The 21,237-nt window shown below is 40.4% G+C and overlaps 1 protein-coding gene across 1 annotated transcript; it reads right to left on the reverse strand.

The window, feature by feature from the left end:
- Nucleotides 1–10,688: 10,688 nt before the first annotated feature.
- On the reverse strand, nt 10,689–14,083 carry LOC142931343 (C-C chemokine receptor type 3-like). The gene is made up of 2 exons (XM_076087772.1): nt 13,893–14,083; nt 10,689–11,544 (listed from the first exon to the last, which is right to left on the reverse strand). Exons 1-2 carry the CDS (start codon nt 14,066–14,068, stop codon nt 10,689–10,691), a joined length of 1,032 nt encoding a protein of 343 aa, XP_075943887.1. The 5' UTR covers nt 14,069–14,083.
- Nucleotides 14,084–21,237: the final 7,154 nt, after the last annotated feature.

The following is a 21,237-nucleotide window of genomic DNA, read 5'->3' on the forward strand; positions in this document are numbered from 1 at the left end:
GTTTATTGCAGGCACGCCAAAGCAGGCTGTGAGATTTCCATAGGAGATACAATCAAGCCACATAGCATGAATATCTAACTGAGCACAGATTGCTATCTGAGGCGAAGTACTTTTCAATGGAAAAAAATGGTAGTGGACATTTCAGCTGTGAAGACTTAATCTCAGTGCTCTGCAGAAACCACCGAGATAAATATAACGTGAATTGTAATTGCATCAACTTTAATTAACAGTGTGAAAAGGAAACATACTAAACACTTAATATTGTGAGAGAGTCAAATACATGTACAATTTCAAATAAGTCATCTTGTTTCTTCAGGATATCGCATCACTGGTCCAACTGGATTTTACATCAGATATAGCAAGTGAAGCCAAATCAGAGAGCTCAGCTTAAAGTTACTACATGGAACTTTTAACTGGTTATGAAACAGTGATGACTCTTTATGACCTGTATCAGTAAACAAGACCATGAACAAGAAGATTGGCTATTTCTATATAGTTATTCTTAAGGCCTGTCATCTGGTCTGATTCTCCACAAATCCAGACAATTTGCAGGTTCAACAGAAATTCCTTCAGCTCAGACTCCAGCAGTGACTAGTCCACCGTGCTGAGCACAGAGCTTCACCTGGCAGCACTGCTGGCCCCTCTGGGAGCCAACACCTACACCTCACTGCCGGAGACCATTAATAAGTCTCATCTGCGATCAACTCATTCTAATTGCCAGCTCTTCCAACCATGCTTTGTCGGGTCTTACCATTCCAAATATGTTCCCTGCTTTCCACCAGTATATGCCTTTCTCTGTTAGTCACTGAAACACACAGTCATATTTACACTACCCTTGTCTTTTAATGTTAAAGTGATAGTTCGTCATAAAGATGAATTCCATGGAGGCTAAATAATGTCTCTAAGCATATAATATCCCCTCTGAGTGACTATCCTCCAAAAATAGCAACAAAATCAATCATTTCAGCAAGTGACCCAAAACGACATTTGTTTACGTCCAAGTGATGGCGCCCTCTAGCAGCCGTAGGGATTATGACAGGAGCAAATGAGGAAGTCAGGTGACATTAGCATGTACATGACTGGGAATTTGTTGTTGCCATGGTTTGCGACTAATAAAGTTATTGAAGTTGGTTATCTGTAAGTGGTGTTGGAAAATTTGCTAAAAAGTAACTTATTTTTGGTGGAACAACAAGCGTGTCGGGGCATGTTCATTACTTTTCCCTGGTAAAAGGTTCCGTATTTTGTTTTCTTACTGGTCTGAAGACGGCTAGTTTAGAGTTTGGAGTTAGAAAGAAATGAGCTCAGTAGTGTCACAGCTCCACTGTGACCTCAGCTCGTCTCCCCTCTGTTCCCTGTCTGTGGGTACTTCTCAAGTCTCTTAATTGCATCCCCGTTTCCCTCACTTGCGTCCTTTCCTTGCATCTTAGTCCCTCCCACCAGGGATGCATGGAGGAAACCATGCAAGGAGAGAGGAACGAGGAAATATGTTTTAAGATACATGAGACGTCCTTTCCTCAGTTGCGTCACGTGAAGCGACGTCTGTTTCTGATGACGGTGCTGATGATCACAGCTGGATCAGCTGTCAGTCGGCTTTAACAGCTGGAGAGACTTTTGACATGTTTGTCTGTTCACATGATCACTGTACTTAATAATAGTAACTAATAATACTAATAACTAATAAAGACACACAGTAATCACCACTGTAGAGGTGTTTCTCTCTGTAGTCTGTTAACAAACTGTCCTGTGTCCTGTTTATAAGCGCAGGATCGATTTCTACCGGCGGAATACGATTGTCTTATTTATGAATTATTTGCGTCTGTACGTTTTGAAATTGTGACTGTGGTGTCATTATTAAATAACCCAGAATAAATATGATTATTGTTTCTCTTAAATGATAAAACTCAAACACTCAGGAATGATGTAAAAAGTGTTTCGTCTCTCCAGCTCTCTCTGACTTTAATTGTATTCATAATAAAAGTTATTGAGGGAAATATCAGATCATGAAAACACAAATCTTTCTAATAAATGAAGAAAGTTGTTTGTGGTCCTTTTGTTGTTCAGACTACAATGAACATTTATTTAAACCAGATGTTGAATCAGAAACCTAATCAAATATAAAGCTAGAGTTTAATCTGTGATCCGTCTTCACTCTGGTGTTAAACTCCAGTCAGTCAGTCTGATCGGCTGCAGCGTCCAATCACATAACTGATGAACAATGAGGGGGCGTGTCGGCCGTTAAAAGACTTCCTGGAAGTCTGTTCTCGTGGTTCCTCGCTCATGGCTCCTCAGAGGTCCCTCCTCCATCCTCCATCCTCGCTCCTCCGAGCTACATTAGAGCTTTGGGACGGCCGTCAATATGGCGGCGCAGAAACAACTTCCGGTTCAAGCGAGGAGCAAGGAAACGACAATTAAGAGACTTGAGAAGTGCCCTGTGTGTGTGTGTGTGTGTGTATGGCTTGAGCGCGGCTGCAATCATCCGGCACCTGGGCTCATCTCCTCACCTGCCAACAATTAGACCTTCATCACCTTCAGCTCAAATACCCCGGCTTCCTGCAGTCTCATCGCCAGATTGTTCCTTCAGCTCAGTGGTAGCTACAACCTCGGCCCCTTTTGAGCTTAAATCTCTTCTTAGAGCAAGTTAGCCTTTTTTGACTTTGCAAAGGAACAGTATACAGAGCATTCGTTTTTGTTTAGCAATGTCAAGTGAATGGTGCTAGAGGAAAGGTCATGCATCGCATATCCATCCCATATGTGTTTTTCCATAGGTGGAAAGTTTTACATGCTCTGGATATCATGAACGTCCATATTAAATTGCATTGTAAACTAGCCAATGGTTGTCAAAATGACACACTCTGGGACAAGCCGTCCTCACCCCAAAAACGTCACTCGTCTGGATATAAACAGACGAGTGACGACATATCTGACTTTTTTTCCTTTTAACCTTAGTTATATTCCACCCCAAACCTATATTTGAGTATCCAACAATCACCCCAGGCAGCCTGACATGGTGTCTGTTTGTAGTTCTCTTATTTAGGGTGAAGCAGCTGTGGACGGCTTCAGTCAGGAACAAGGCATTCCAATAGAGACTAGTTTTTTCAATAAGAAACGTTTCAAACTATTCCTGCAGCATACTAATATCCATCCTATTAATCTGTATGTTCAGTTTGTGTCCGTTAAATATTCATACATCTTTTTTACAATGTTTACATCCTCCTATTAATCTCATGATTGCAATTCTGTCCAAAGCTTGTGGAAAACACTGCTTTGCTGAGAAACTTTCACAACATTCTGCCTTAGATCATGACAGTGGTTCCCACTGCTGGGTTGGAGGGTGCAAGTTACATCAGCAGGGGGCACAGTGAAGGGGTAATATATATCATTTGGTTCACTGGGAGCAAAGCACGAAGAACTTTGTGAAAAGACAAGGCGATTATCCAACTTGATTGCTCCAAATGTTACAGCAAAAATAACAAGGACAAAATGGTGAAGCTCATTGCAGACTCTGACAAAACGTGCCCAGCTGGTGATTATCAAACTAGTGGCTGCCGACAGGAACACATGACAAACTCTTGTCACATGACAAAAATAAATCTTACTGATGCCCTGTCTAGTTCTCTTAAGTGATGTTTACATGCAGGGTTTCTTATAAAATGCATTGAGTGCAATGTGTTGAATGCATTCCTTTGTCAAAACCATTTTTCCTTGAAACAAGCATTGTTTACAGCCATGTTGACTTGTAGATCAGTGGTATAGTATGAAACCAGTGACATGAATGTGTAGCACATCACTTGTGACCTTGCATGTGTGTCCCCCAGTTTTTAACTTCCGGTCAGATTTCACTTCTCTTGGTCCAGTCACGTCTTGGTGAGGGCTGAGATGTACCAGCATTGCTGCTATTGACTGCTGTGAACTGGGAAAACTCACATTCCTGAAAGAGTGTTGCATTACTGTGTCAACCAGCAGTTGTGAGCTGAAGTCACAATTCTTGCTTGCATATTTAACAGGTTTATTTGCTTTAAAACAGAATGCATCACCTCTCCGGACATGGAGGTCTGCAGACACACCAACAGCTTCTCCTCTTCTGCGGTTGATTCGGCTCCTTCCTTTTATTCTACCCTTACACAACTCAAGTTATCAGCACTTTTGAATGCAACTTTTCTTTTTACTCTGTTACAGATGTAACTTGAAACGTAGTACAACACTTTGAATAAAAAAATACGTATATGTTCTACATAAGGGATTTTGAACATTAATATAGCAGCAAACAACTATTTGCTATGTAAAGACATAATGAAGTAATGTCTTCCTCCGTCACACCTCCCTTTGAACCTGTTGGCCCTCCCTGCATTTAAACTGTAACTCTGCGTTCACACTAGGAGCTACAGCACTAGGCTACATGTCATTGTCAATGGAATCCGTTGGCATGAGGCTACAAACTGACACCTGACACTTGTCGCTGTGGGGCATACGTGACATGCTACAAATTAAAGCTGAGATGGTCTCAACTTTTTCAGCAGTCCAATGACTCAAGGTAGCGCCAACCAATTATATGTTTTTGTTTCACCCTGTTCTTTTCCATCTAAAAAAAATAATTACGTCAGAGTGCTATAGCAACACTTCAACAGTGACTCTGGAAGAATGTACCTGGCCCTTTTGTTGCTTTTGTCGCTTGTAGCATCAAGAACGACCTCCCACACAGCATTGTAAAACCAAGATGGCGAGAGCGTAGTTTGAAGGGTTCAGCTGAAGGCCACCTGCCAGATTTTCCTCTATGGAAGAATATATGTTCTTCCATTGAATAATACCCTGTAATCAGAGCCACCTGCTACCAAACATTCAATTCAAACCATCAAAGAGCTTAAGCTTCCTGAAGCATAGCTGATTTTACTCGATGTCTTAGGCAGCTGGCGTTATTAGCAAGTTATTAATTAGGCGATATGTTTTTAGTTCCCTCCACTGATCACAGAAAGAGCACCTTACCAGGCTGAATAGGTTACTAATATTACTAAATTAAATCCATACTGAAAACAACTCCCACCAAACAAATAATAGCCGTGATGTTCATCATCTTGCTGGCCTGTAGTGTACTTACCTCGCCTTTCTTCAGAGTAAATGTGATTCATTACTTCCACTTCTGGCCAGTGCTTATCAAAATAGCTTGCTCGCAGTCATTTGTGCCAAAAGCTTACTTGCTTCACATTCCTAAAAGTAGTTGGCACCAGCAGTTTAGAGGAGACACAGTTATCACTATGCAAATACAAAGAAATAAATTGCACAACTGCAACAGAAATATCAGAGCAATGTAAACACAGTAAAGTAATTGCTAATCAATCTCACAATTTCTGACGACTTTATGAATGCTCTTTGGTTCTCTTTCTCTCTTAATATGACTCTCTCTCACACACACACACACACACACACACACGGGGAAGAAGTAGTACTGCAGACCCTAAAGCCATGTTATAAGTCAAGACAGGGTAGAGGGTGTATGTAGCTCTAATCCTCCAATTAATTCTCATTCCCCACAAGTGGAGGACCCCTGAGAGCTTCTTGACACTTCTATTAAAAAGTAAAAATGAAACATAATATGAAGGTGAAGCAAGAGAGAGATCTCCTTCTGCCCATCTCCTTGGAGAGCAAAGTTCTTTTCAAAGTTCTTCCAAAAAACGTTTTTGGCAAGTTTTCTTTCCTCCTCTTGTCGTGTGGGAAGAGTTGCAGGGTGAGCTGGTAGTTATGGCACAAGAGTACCAGAAAGAAAGTGCAATTATGTTCTGTGTGTTATTGTCGTTGGTTAATGCAACATTACTACACACACACACTAATGTTACAGATACACTCATGGAGGAAATATCGAAATAAGTTGTTGAGATAAGCACCAAGTCAACACCTCAGCAGTAATCAGACGGAAATCAGATTAAAAAAAAAACACACGCAACCCCATTTGTAACTGGTTATGAAATAGTCGTAATGTAATGTTGAAGCCTCTATATGACAAACATAAAGTAAATGAGACCATCAGCCAGAAGATTTACTATTTAAATATAGTTATTTTTAGTGTCACCGATGCCATCCGATCTTGGACAAATCGGACGAAATCACGCAATTTCACCAGAAATGCCTTCAGCTCAGACTCCAGGGGGGCCTCCGGCAGCAGCCAACCCGATGCGGTCAGACCCAGATCCGGCTTTACTGCCACCTTCAATCTGGCTGCTCCACCGGTCACCGACCTGGTAGCCAACATCAACGCCAATCTGCTGGGGAATTGCTGGGCCCGCTGGAGGGAAGGGAGGCCCGGGAGTGTAACGGGTTGTATATGGACCCAAATGCAACACACAGGATTCCAGAGATCTTTGGCTTTTATTGCTAACTTCAAATATAGCAGGCAGAGTTCAAACAGGGTCAGGATCAGAAGGCTGGTGGGTTTACCGGGAGTCAGGCAAGGCGGGTAAAACAGGGGCAGGCAGGGTTTCCAGATACAGCAGGCAGAGTTAATCAAGATCAGGATCAGAAGGCTGGTGGGTTTACCGGGAGTCAGGCAAGGCGGGTTGAACAGGGGCAGGCAGGATCGGTAACAGATCAGTCCGTGAGAGTGTGCTGGAGAGTCTGGCATAGAACCGAAGAACAAATGTGTCTGGGAGGCAGGAGTCTATATAGGGGCTCGATTACTGATCAGAGGCAGGTGAGTGAACAGGTGAAGGGAGTTTAGACTAATGAGGAGGGAGTGACTGACAATAAGAGTGAGGAGGGTGTGGAGCTGAACTGTGACAGGGAGTTGCCTGCTGGCTGACTGAGTGGCAGTGAAGGCAGTGGTGTGGCTGCTGTGCTGGTCAGCTGGAAGGCATCATGTTAGATGATTGTGCCTTGTGCTCTACTAGAGGGTCAAGAGAGCTTGTGACACTGCCTTGCAGACACAGTGGCTAAACTTATTTTGTTTGTCTCTGAGGCTTTTCAACTTCCTGTGCAATTGTGCTCTAATCAAAGTAATAAAGGAAGACCCCCAACTTTGAAAGACTGGACTATTTATTTTGTATATTGTATTTTTTCTTCTTTTTTTAGAAACATCACACATTTTTGCGACAGTGCATATTAACAGATTCCTTACAATATCACAGTTACAATAACAAACAATGAATAACAGTGAATAAACAAAAATTAAAAGATAATGTATTACTTTAGCATTATAGTTTTGAGATTTGGACTTTTGGTCAGACTAAACCATATCATCAGAAGGTGCAGCCCTAGATAAAGAAGTTAAAACTACTCAACTAATATCGTTAAATGTGTACTAAATATCAATGCATAAGTAATAATAATCTTTTGGTTTAATAAATAACAGCATAACACTCCCAGGGACCATTTCTCTGTACTTTTACTTGTGACCGTAGATACTTTTTCCTAATAATACTTTTGATCGTGTTTTTACAAGATGTCGTCCCTCTTTCTGTTAGTGTGTGAACACTGCACACTAACGCTGCTGGGTGTGTGTGTGTGTGTGTGTGTGTGTGTGTGTGTTTCATGTCATTAATCATTGCTGTCACCTCCCTAGCAGGCAGTAAGAAGCTGCTGGAACAGTGAGCTGGTAGCTTGTTGTTCACATGCAGGTCACGCTCAGTCGCCAAGCTGCTATTCTCAATAACTCAAACTACTGGGAGTATATTGGATTATACAATACTGCAATAAGGGACTGTTTGTGTAACAATGTCCTCTTTAGCACTTAAACATATTGCTCATTTCCCCCAGGTTCTACTGACAACACTTCACTTCCTCTTTTCTTCCGTTTGCAAAACATGTTTAATCGGATAATCTTCTTTGCAAAAAATGTCAGACTTCTAAATTTACTCTGGCCTCGACATGACGTTCCAGAGGAAAATGGAGAGAAAGGCCTCCTATCTGAAAGCATTACATTCTGCTGAGGCCCCTATTCATTTCTGACAGCTTGATTTTTTTCTTTCAGTGGAAATAATGGCAGAAATTTAAGCCTGGGTTACAATTCATCACAGAGCCTCGTACAGGGTGAAATGTAGCAGTGCCAGAGAAGGACAAATTAGGCGCTGAAGCAGGGGGTCGTGTGACAGGAGATGTGCCAGAGCTCTAAAACAGAACACCAGCTACGACCAAAATCAATGTAAAATGATGGTGTTTACAGCCATTGGTGGTGAAATGATGAGCTAACGTTTGTTTGGTATTGGTATTGTTTTCACGTCCAGGCTAAATCCGCTCTCTAATCTTAGAACAAAGAACAGATCCAATACTCAGAACATTTATGATTAAAGTAAATTCATTAAAGCTGCAGATTACATTTTCTACAGATTTTTTTGCAAGTTCAATTGGTATTAGTTTTGGTTCGAACTGCAGCCAGGAAATAGGAATAATTTGCTGATTAGTACCAAACACAAAGTACAGCTGAGGCTGATGTCAGTAGTTTTGCTGGTTTAAGTTCATGAACCTAAGTATTACATTTAGAACTACAAACTAATACATTAAATGTTTTCATGAGGTAGAGGCCGAAATATCAGAGACAGATATCTGAAATATTGGACAAATGAAACAAACTATCTGCTCCATGTAAATGTAAATGTGTGAACTGAACCTTTACAACTGAAAACATTGTGAGCAGGTAATGTGTTGAAAATAAAGTCAACAATATGTCAATGACTCAAGCCTCGGTTATATGAGGGGAACCTGTCCACATCAGTATTGCAACCTCTTCTTCTCTTTTCTCCTCCAGCACTTATAGCCGGTAATGTCTAAAAAAAGTCTTCTCAAGAAACGAGTTAAAGGGATGCGAAAAACAGAAACATGTAGTCCATTGTTCCAAAGGTTTGATTTAATCGAACAGCTTAGATTTACACAAGCTAATGCAAAAGCCAACTCAAAGAAAAAACAACCAACCATTAAAACCATTTTTTTGATGCAGCTTTCTTTTCCATGTAAAATTTGCTTCATAGGCCAAAACCTGAATAGACAAGATGCATGACATTACATCATAATCAGCTGTATTATTATATCATTCAAAAAGTGTTTAACAAAAGACATGATTGATTATAAACACTTCTAAAAGATAAAAAAAACTTTTGATTAAAACATGGAAAAAATCAGAACAATTATAGTCACAAGCAGTAATTTGCAGGTTCAACGGCAAGTGGAAAATGGCTGAACGAGTGTGCACACTCGATTCATTGTTGCGGATAAGCACACTTGGATAGTTACATTACTTTACTTTCTTAACTGGAAACTTGAAGGAGAAAACATGATCAGCTCAAGCTAACCATTTACAGTTCTCCATGTGGTTTCTCTGTGGCTGCAATGTATTGTTACATTTTTGAAGAGGCGCACATTAGCTACCGAATAGCTACGTCAGAACAATAAATCCACCTTTACTTTAACTAGATTCATGGTGAGCACATTCAGTGCCAATACAAGGTGTGGAGGGGACCCTTTTGTGGTAGTGCATGGGTGTAAATAACATCTCTTACTGGAATGCAAGCCCCGTAATTTTACACCAATTGTTATTTTATTGTTAATACAATCTTTCCTTTTCATAACCAAGTTTTTAAGTGACATAAACTCAACCATACCTTACTTTTACGTTCTGACTTTCACCCAGGAGACCGCTGTTTGTGCCCCGCGAGCCCGCGAACGTTGACTTATTTGTTATAGAACTTACGTGCTTAAGTTACACCACTTCTGTTATTTAAACTCAAACACAATATTTTGTATATACATACCATTAAAAACGCACTATTGTATGTACAAGTTGTCCATTCAAACTGATGAAAATAAAATTCTGCTCCATTCGTTTGCACAGCATGCAACGTCATCCGATTAGAGCAGCAATGAATTTGTTCACTGTACAAATTTGAAATTATTTTTGTTTAGGGGTCATTTGGTGGGTGTTTATATTATCTGAATTTCTGCATTTCTTATGGCTTTGTATACATTTTTCATGTTAGTTTAGGGCAACATGCACAGTACATTCATTGATAAGCATTTTTCCATTAGACATTTGCACTATAGGGTCCAAGACAAAATTCAGGAACATTCTAAAGTTGGTGACTGTGTATCTTTATAGTTATATCCAACTCACTTTTCTACTGTGAAATCCTAATGTGAAAAGCTATTAAGTATTGTTATTTTTTTGTATGAATGGTACATTTATTTTGTATGTCTTTCTGTAGTTTTCACGGAGGGAAATAAACCGTATGCATCAGTTTGAGACTCGCTGCATCTTGTATGAGGATATGTTGTATTTAGAGCTTCACTAATCAACCTCTGATCTCGAGAGGGCAGAAAGTCACCAAAAACTATTTGTAAATGAACTACTGCAATAAAAAAAGCTAAAAGATCAAGGCTTGTACATCAGCGTCATCCTGAACAGTTCAGGGAAAGAAACATTTTATTATAATTCCCCAAGTTTTCAAAAGGCAAAAAGATTTGTATATAACAAGCAAGAGTGGCATGTTTTTCTGTAGGGAACCATCTTTTCCAGTTGCTCAGCTTTCCTCTGTAGTCTACATTTATCATTTATATCCTGATGTCAAATGAAGAGGTGACATGAGCTTTAAGAACGGTGAAATTAGCAACATTATGAAAGTGGCCTAGGCTTAGGTATTGGAATTTACCTGTATGTTTTTAACCAGTGGTTTGTTGAACACATGGCAGTCCTGAAAAACAAAGGCCTTCCCATCCTAGAGCTCGTTTTGTGTACTTTTTGTAGACATATTGGTTCTGCTCTGTTGACTCACAGAAATATCCTTCTTTAACCCCGGGAAATGTTTCACCAGCAACTGTTTGAAATAGTTCTGGAACTTTTTCCCAACAAATGTGTAGAAGATGGGACTGATGCAAAAGTAAGTGTAGGCCATGACGCGAGTGACTTCAAGAGCATAACCTGTTTTCTGCTTTCCCTCACAGGTAGTGGCTTCATCGTGCATCAGCATTACAATGTTGAATGGGGTCCAGCACATAAAAAATAGCAAGACAATGACAAATATCAACCTGACTGTCTTAAACTTGGTAATTATCTTGGATGACATGACAGTGATAGCAATCCTAACATAGCAGTAGATGATAACAACAAGAGGAAAGATCAAGAAAAGGATAAGCTGAAGGTAAAATCCAAAGTTTCTCAGCAGCTCAACATTAATAAAAGCTATTTCACCAGGAAACTCTTGACAGTACGTTGTGTCCTCTATATATTTAAAAGTGGTGTGCAGAATCATCGGCCTGATGCATGCCAGGCCGCTGACCAGCCACACCACAGCGCAGGAGACTGTCGCATAACTTCGACTCCTCAATCGCGACGCGCCCAAGGAGTACACAACTGCAAGGTGTCGGTCGAAGGTCAAAAGGGTTAGAAAGAGGACAGAGCTGTAAAAGCCCAGATAGTAGACGGTGCCAACAATCTTGCACATGACCTTGCCGAAGATCCAGTAGGAGAGCTGCAAGTAGACTCCCATGAAGGGCAGACTGCTCATGAAGATCAAGGAGGACACCACCAGGTTCAGCAGCAAGATGTTGGTCACAGTGGTCAGCTTTTCAAACCTAGGAGGTGGTCAGATAGAAAGAAAGACTAAATGCCAAATGGTTACACAAACAGTTTAAGATACAACCACATTGATACAAAACTCAATCTGAAGACATTTTGAGCGGAATTGGTCAAAACGCATCAATAAACAGATAGTCAGAAGTAGGCCAGTTGAGCTTTATTTTACGCATCATCTCTACGTATGAGCTGACAGAGAGAGAGAGATCGAGATCGAATCACAGCTGAATCGGATCGGATCAAAGTAGTAGTAGTATTAATACTGCAAATTTAAAAATCTGAGATGGAAGCAAAAAAACTGAAACACAAAGAAAACATCCCCACTTTTAGTGAATCATAACTGTAATTATCAGAGGTTAATGCATTAAAGAATAATATCCATTGAACATAATTTCAGTCATGCCTTTGGTTAAAAAGGCAGAACCTTTGTTGATTTTTGTAAAATGGCTTTTTAAATGTGGAACAGAAAATGAGGCCATTTTCACTCATTATTTTTGATGAACGGTAACTTAGAAATCCCCCTGTCAGCATGCAGCTGACATAGCATCTCTTCAACCCTCCATAATATACTGCAGTAAATACTCTTTCAGTCTGAAGACCAGGGAGACATCGCTGAGCTCATCTCTGACATTGTCATTTGTGTTTCCATGACCACCAGATTTATTTGTGTGTTCACAGAGGTAGAGAGCTGTGCTGGAGACCAAGTTGGAAAGAGAAGAGTTGGCAGACAGTGTCAGAGTGGAAGTAAATAGGGTGCTTACAGAGAGAAACTTTACTTATCGCAAAGATATGTATTCCTCTCTTTCTAGATACAAGAATAACAAACTGTATGAATTCATCTTATACTCTCCCAGTGTATTTTTCCTGACAACCTGATGACATCTCCAGGCGTATCCTCCAGTGCCCCAAATGGTCTAGAACTAAAGCCTGGTCTAGAACGGCTCCGTCCATTCTGGCTCCCAAATATCCAAATCAATTATTTAGAATATTTCTAAAGATTTTGCTGGCTGGAGGAGATGACAATACGGATAAAATCGTCTGTATTTGAATGTCATTTTTCACATTGATATTCTCTCTACCCCATGTATGAGAGTGCATCCAAAATAGAGCCTAATTGGCATTCAAAATACAGAAACATAAAAAAGGATGTGGAAAACATATTATTCTCATCAATAAAAAAAACATAAATTGCAATTTTAAATTCAAATTATAATCCTTTACCAGATTAGTATGACATCAAACCTCCAATCAGGTTATTTATTTATTATAGTTTTCTTGCTGGATTTACATTGCCTTCACAAGCATGATAAACGATGCAGCATCAAAAATCCAATGTTACTGTCTGTAGTTTGAGCTCTTTGATACAAGCCTCACTGTTCACTGTCCCACAATTGTTTCAGAGCTGGATTAAGTAACTGCTAATATGACCTAAATATGTCCTGCTGCTGCCTCACATGCATTAAACGTATTCAATTGGTCAAACATTGGGTGGCTTTTATTGTGAAGCAGCCACAGGAAACACGATGCATTCATTGCTGACCGCAATCAAAAATGTGTCTACAAAACATTTTGTTCATCAGTTGGACATTTCCTTTTTTTGCAAGTGAGTAATGTAACAAGAAGGCACAAACCACAGTAAGCTAGTGCTTGTCAAAAATAAATGAACAATCATTTTCTACTCATTCTTTTTCAAGTTCAATTTGTACCAGCTCTGCACTGGTCTCAAGGAAATGGCCATATCACACTCCAAAGTTTGAGTCTCTAGATATGTTCACAGACTCAGACAGTAGACTCAGTGCTCGTTTGCCTGTGAATATTAGCATGCAGAGTTTGGCCAAACTCGCTGCTAGAGTTACACACTTTTAGTACCTAGCGTTTCAGATTCACCGCCAACTTGACAACAAGGTAACCAGCTTCTATTAGATCATAGTTGCTTATGCCATGATGGAAATAGTGTGATTATTGACTAACTTCGTAATATTTTTTTGACATCAATCATTCAATAGGTTACTTTGTGCGGCTGCTCTATAAACATGTAACTCCTCTTTTGTATTTCTGACAACGTAGTTGCTAAATGACTGTTTGCTGCAGCATTAAACTGCACTTGTGATCACAGCCGTTGCTAAATCAAGCAGGACAGAAATGTAATCACAGGTACAGTAAATGTATGTATTGTAGAAGGTAAATCACTAAATGTTTTTGATCAATTAAACTGTGCCACGCATACACTTGCTACCTCTAACCGCTTTAAACGGCAAAACCAAGCTACCATTTACATGCGACGGATTCTGTTACAAATTTCTTCTGAAGTACGTTCTCAGTGTTTGAATTGACTTGGTCCACTCACCGATGGATGATGACCAGGACCAGCCCATTGCCAAAGACACTGAAGAGGAACATAAAGTAGAAGAGGATAGATAGCTGAGCTCCCAGATAGTTGACCCGGTCCAAACTACACGGTGGGATTGGTGTCTGTTCATCGCTCTCATTACTGTAGTCATAATCATATGTTGAAAGTTCCATCTTTATCTCAAATGTTGGCGAGAAAATCTGTCAGAAACAAAAATGCAGTCTTAAACATTCACAGCAGGATGCAGTCAGTATGAATTTGGAAAGATAAAATGGTCAATCCTTTTAGGAAATGTGTATAAGAGCTAATAAATGATGCATGTGAAAGCATGCAAATGAGCAGAGATAGAAAAATAATGCTGTTATTACATGCAAGAAACACAGGAAGTAAAAGCAGACAAAGGGAATGAGGACAAAGTTGAGCTGACTTACCGTCTGGCCAGAAGAGAAGCTTCTGCTTGTTCTTTGACTCTAAGGGCCAGAGCTGTCTGACTCACAGTGAGTTCAAGTCACTCAATGATAAGTCAGCCAAATAGGAGAAGGAAGTATTACAGATGTGTGTGTGAGTGTGTATAAGGGGGAGGAATTGGCTGAATGTACTCCCTTCTGTATCAACACTCCCTCCAAATCACTCTCGGTCTCCTCCCTGGAGTGTTCAGTTGAGACTCTAAAGCTGAATTCATGCAGACAGGACAGCTGCATCTGTGTACATCACATGTTGTCAAACAGTCAAATCGCATGGACAACTGTACTGACCCTCTTGATGTTGGAATAGTGCTGATAGTTTGGAGTCAAGGCCATAATGTAGCAAAGTACTGCAGAAGACCACAGACAAACTTATCAAGTGTGTTTGAAAAAGACAAGACTAGTTGCTCCCTGATAAGGTTGTGACCTTGGGAACCCAGCAGAGTCCCTTAGAAAGCTGTCAAAAACTCAAGCTCACATTTTAGCAGGTTGAAAAGAGGTTTTAGTTTAGAGTCTAGAGAAGAGTTGTTTTTTAATGCATAACGTGAGCTATCCATTCAGTTAGCTAGCCCAAACCTTCTGAAATGAACCAGCATTAAACTCATATCAAAAACAATTTTGAAAAAACAACAACTTTGAAATCTTTCCAACCGGTGAAATCGTGACCATCAGCCTGCTCTACTTCTCCGTGGTCCGCTCTGAACAACCCCCAACAACGAAAGGACAACAATAAGAAGAATGGCACCTTTACGTTTTCTTCACCGACGATAAGTTGTTTTTCGTGGGCAGCTTTGGAATGCCGGACATCGTCTGAACTTGGTAGTCCTCTGCTGAGGCCTTGTGAAGCTAGGTTTGAGCTGGGATCTGGCGCGGCTGAGTTCGAGCTGGGTTCTGGTGCGACTCGGTTTGAGCTGGGTGCTGGCGAGGCTGCGGCTAGGATGGGGCGATCTATAACATAGTTTGGCAAGAAGTCATATTCCTGAAAATACATCCCTGTTGTAAGGATGAACCCCACCTACCCTGAAGCCAGCCTGGATATTCAGATGGGTTGCAGCCAGATGATAGACGATTGCAACAATCCTAGGAATGTCATAAATGATGGTTTTCCCAGGGTTGGTTTCAGCATTACATGCTGTATTGATGCCCCTCTTAAGTGGCCAATAGACATTCCTGTCTAAGGGTTAAAGCCGATGGAAGCAGTGGAGTAGAAGGGAAAGCATAACTATGACATTTTCTTTGGCATAATTGAGACCATTGAGGGAGGATCGGCAGTTCGATCCCCAGCTCCACTAGTCCATGTCAATGTGTCCTTGGACAAGACACTTAACCCACCTTGCATGGTAGCCCCTGTCATCACTGTATGAATATGTGGGAATATGTACATGTAGTGTTACAGCACTTTGAGTGGTCGGAAGACTAGAAAAGTGCTACAATTGCAGTCCATTTTACAAAAATGTATTTATCATTTTAACTTTTCTTTAATAAAAAGGCTTATTATGCACCCTCCTGTGTATTTCGGTCGTTTTGTGGCTACATCATTTGTACTAGTTTAATTGTTTACATGTTACATAGCAAACACCAACTTTAAAAGCTAGCAAAGTCAGCTTCTGCAGGGCTGCAGCTGGATAGTCACATGTGACAATTTGACCCGAAAGCACTGAGACAACTTGTCCACAGAATGACATATGGGCTATTGCTAGCTATACCACAAGCTAGCTTTAGTGCAGAACTTTAGTTTGGGTATCAAAATACACATTTTCTCTCCTCTATTTTGTGCAAAAATAATATAATTGAATAATAATACCCACAAGTTTGATTAAGTAAATAGTGCAGTTTAGCTTAGTTTAGTTTTCTGGTTTAAAAATATGAAAATTGTTCTGACCTCAAATTAGAGAGACAAATGCCACTTGTCAAGAGCAAAATGACTTCAGAATAGTGAGTTGCACATGCAACAGTTAGATTTTCTAGATAGAGCCTTATGGTGTTGGAGATATAACCAGTGTGACAACTTACCCGTGTGACAAGATGCGCCGCTCTCCCCGACACAGCAGTGACAATTAGACACTTATTTTCAACTGGCTGTTTAGCGCTGATTCATCAGCCACATGGCCTTATTCATTTTGTATATACAGTAACAGACATGCACCTACCCTCCTGGACCTCTGTGAGAAAAGTCTGGATAAATTGTGTTTTTTTAAATGTATTGCCCATTACATCACTAAGTATTGTATATATAGATTTGTCAAAGTACTATTTTGTATCCTGTTGCTTTATCAAGAGCACCTGAGGGCATTTCTGGTAACAATTTCTAAAGGAAATCATAAATGTCATGATTAGGCTTTGCCTCGTGTGTGTGTCTGTGTGTGTGTGTGTGTGTGTGTCCTGAGTGTGTCTACTGATTGTTCTCATTCACTTCACCTGTGTTCAATCACCTGCCCCTGGCTTTTCCCTCTGACAACCCCACACATATACACTTCCCTGCTTTCCTTGTTCTGGTTGTCAGATTGTATTTGTCCTTCCCCGAGTGTGCTTCATGTTCTGGTATTTTGTCCTCGTGTTTGTTTCCTTGATTTGTGACTTTGCCTTTCTACAGTTTTTGGATCTTTGGTCTGCTCCCTGTTGGAGTCGTTTTGAGTTCTTATTTATTACTTTTTTTGGTGACTAGTAAAAGAACCTTGCCTTCCACCTCGTCTCCAGTGCCTGTCTCTGCGCTTGAGTCTCTGCTCTGTTCCAGAAGCGTGAAAATAAATGCATTTTGACCCTCCATCTCTCAGTAGATAATACAACAGTGCATATACAGTATATCCTGTTTATACAGCAGTGAAGTACATGAATTTCAGTTTCTTATCGAGAAAGTGTAAACACCCTCATTGACTGGCCATGGTTACAAGGATGAAAAACCACATGGGGAATATATTGTTATAGAAAAGATATCGCAGATTTGTAATTATTTTTTTCACTGAAAGTGTACTTTGTGCAAATACAATTAAATGGGGAAAATAAAACGATTTCAAATAAGATTATTGAATGAATTGCAAACAAGGGTGTTTAACAGCTATGGTTTAGCTCCTGTACTACAACGGGGTAAATGACACATTGTTCCCTTTTAGTTCTGGTCCAGTTTGTGACTTGAAATACATTCGTGTCATTAGTGTACACGATGAAGTGCACAGAGTAGGGTACACGATGAAGTGCACAGAGTAGGGTACGCGATGAAGTGCACAGAGTAGGGTACGCGATGAAGTGCACAGAGTAGGGTACGCGATGAAGTGCACAGAGTAGGGTACACGATGAAGTGCACAGAGTAGGAAACGCGATGAAGTGCACAGAGTAGGGTACGGGATGAAGTGCACAGAGTAGGGTACGGGATGAAGTGCACAGAGTAGGAAATGCGATGAAGTGCACAGAGTAGGGTACGGGATGAAGTGCACAGAGTAGGAAACGCGATGAAGTGCACAGAGTAGGGTACGGGATGAAGTGCACAGAGTAGGGTACGGGATGAAGTGCACAGAGTAGGGTACGGGATGAAGTGCACAGAGTAGGGTACGCGATGAAGTGCACAGAGTAGGGTACACGATGAAGTGCACAGAGTAGGAAACGCGATGAAGTGCACAGAGTAGGAAACACGATGAAGTGCACAGAGTAGGAAACGCGATGAAGTGCACAGAGTAGGGTACGGGATGAACTGCACAGAGTAGGAAACACGATGAAGTGCACAGAGTAGGGTACACGATGAAGTGCACAGAGTAGGAAACACGATGAAGTGCACAGAGTAGGAAACACGATGAAGTGCACAGAGTAGGAAACGCGATGAAGTGCACAGAGTAGGAAACACGATGAAGTGCACAGAGTAGGAAACGCGATGAAGTGCACAGAGTAGGGTACGGGATGAAGTGCACAGAGTAGGAAACACGATGAAGTGCACAGAGTAGGGTACACGATGAAGTGCACAGAGTAGGAAACACGATGAAGTGCACAGAGTAGGAAACACGATGAAGTGCACAGAGTAGGATACATGAAGAAGTGTGCAGTGAAGGTTACAAACACAACAGACCACAGTTGTATCAGCTTTTGGCTGTCAGCAGACATCTCTGCACTTACATGCTGACAAGCATACATGTCACCACGGTTACCCAATAATATACATATAATATGCATCATTTTAAACATTGCTTATTTATCGACAATCAGCAGATGGATATAATCGTAGTTTAGCTTTTGAATTCATGCTAAAATCCCATTATCTACTATTATGAGTTGGTCCGTTTGCTTTTTGAAAGCACAAATATACTGCTCCAGTGTCTGCTTGGATGGGTTCGTCCCAATTGCTTGGTCTGGCCCAGGGTTGGATTGACAACAAAGCACACTAAAGGGGCAAATGCAGCACAGTTACTTTTAAGGTGAGAAAGCACAGATCTTACCTGTTGTGTTTGACAGGACAGAATATTTAAGGTGTATAATACGCTGACAGGATCAAAGAAGACATAGCAAAGCCAAGTGTTTGTCAAACTTCATTTTGATATCCGATTTGTGTAAAATACCCCTTTGAATAAACCTGCACTGATATTCATGAAAACAGCAGTCAAGGAATCAGTGAAAAGTCAGTGTTGCATAATAAAGGTTTATTTCAACATAAAATAATTTTACAACCAAAAAATGAACACAATGTATTTGCAAATAGTACATAATATGTATAAAAATAACAGCATTTTCCAGCAGTTATGGATATTAGACATGATGTTAACTTGAAAAGATTGTGAACAGTTTTTTCAATATATTACAAATACAGAGGATAGACAACATAATGCAAACATGTGTAATTTCATAAAGAGGGTTTTGTTTAACCACTGTAATCTCCAACAATAATATGAATAACCTAGTAAAACTCAGGTCAAAATGCTAAAGATGACAAATCATCTGCAATTGAAAATCAGCTTTCACACAGCGTAGACTGTTCTGCAGTGAAAATGGTTACTGATAGTGTGACAACCCTTTGGTGGGGGTCAGTTCTCAGAATTGACAGATAATACACAGGATGCTGTTTCAAGATACCGGTGATACCGTGTTGCACCTTTTAAGACTCAGTCACAGCATTAAATGTGAGACTGTAGGAGGGTGGAAAGCGTGTACTAAGCAGAAAAACTGGAGCTTACTCAGTAGCAGAAGCTGAAGTAGCATGACGGTGATATAGTGCTGCAAATATTTTTAGGGTAGAGGGTAGAGTGGGTGGTTGGGTGTGCAACACATGTGACTGATGCTGTAGTCCCTGTCCTGTCACCGACCAACAGTCATGGGTTACCCAAACTTACACTAGTATTTTCTCATTATTGTGTCCCATGACTTGTTCGGTTTAGTATTTATTTCAATAAAGTTGGGGAACTTACAACGGATTAAAAGTAGAAAACTGAAGCAGCCGATTTGGAGCCGATCCTATTTGACATCGCAGACTATCGCAGGGCTGATATCAATTGACAGATAGAGACAGACAACCATTCACGCTCACATTCACACCTACGGGCAATTTAGAGTTCTCAATTAACCTGAGCTGCATGTCTTTGGTCTTTGGACTGAGGGAGTAGCTGGAGAACCCGGAGAGAACCCACGCTGATACGGCAAACTGCAAGTTAGTGTTATTTGGTCGGTGTTTACATTTTACATCTAAAATATAGCTGGGAGATGTCAAATTCATGTTTCTCTGGGGATGAACCCATGACATTCTCCATTACGTTTCATCCAGCTGCCCCCTCAGGCCAAAATAAAACTTTGTACACGAGATAACTTAAAATGTAATGTACATATTGCAAAGACATTTCTTTAGCACATTCATGGTCCCCAAATGATGAACTTTTAATATTTTGCTGCTATTATCTTGAGATTTTACACCATGGGAAAGTTTCTAGGAATAGCAAAATCATCAATGAGTCATCAATCTATTTAGTACTGTTGGATGTGACAAACAATGCAGCCTCTATGCGCTGCTGGCTATAGCTTTAGACTTTTATTTTGTGTAAAACCACTAGATTTAAATACCTTAATGGTTGCAAAAGAAGGTACTGAAAAAGCTGTAAGCTAAATGCATTATTTGGCAACATACAGCAACGCACAGCGAAGTTATCTCGCTAACCCTACATCCCACTGTGTAGTTCAGCCCATAGTTTGAATTACCCAACCAGCTCCAAACATGTCGTCATAAAAATGCTGTTATATGAACGCATTGATAGATAATAGCAAAAATAGATCTACCCAGTCACATTGCGGGCCAACTGTATAACTTCTCAAAAGTAAACATGGTGAGACAGTCAAAAAACAACTGAAAAACAAGCAGGGAAAGCAGCTGCTGAACTGAATGAGAGTAATACATCATAGAAATCAAAATGTTTTGAAGCGTATCTAGGCAACCAATCATACGCCAGCACACTGCACATAGCAGCAACAGAGTATCACAGACGAGTCTCAAAGAGGAGGTGCTACTTGGTGAGAGAAGGGCTGTGTCCACTCAGTCAACTGTCCTTATAGATGCTCTATAGTGAGCAGTAAAGTGAGATTTCGGACACTTATTAATCATCCTAATTGTTCTTCATCACTTACAGATGTACCAATTGAGCTCAACTTTTTATAAAGAGTTCTAAGCATGGAACCAACGACAACATTAGTGTGACCATAAAACAAAAAAAATTATAACAGAAAAAAGGTAAGATGGACATAATTACCCCAGAAACCATTAGGAATGGCGACTCGCAACTCCCGGAACACTTGTCATTGTCGATCAACCATTGTCGATCTAACTATATTTCTAACTGTATTTTAAACTATATTTCTAGAGAAGAGACTGGCTAGTATCACATGACTGATGGAAATGTAATTCTACTGAATTTATC

Source organism: Anarhichas minor, unplaced genomic scaffold (genome assembly GCF_050575085.1).
Source record: "Anarhichas minor isolate MPS153535 unplaced genomic scaffold, ASM5057508v1 ptg000001l, whole genome shotgun sequence".
Lineage (NCBI taxonomy): Eukaryota > Metazoa > Chordata > Actinopteri > Perciformes > Anarhichadidae > Anarhichas > Anarhichas minor.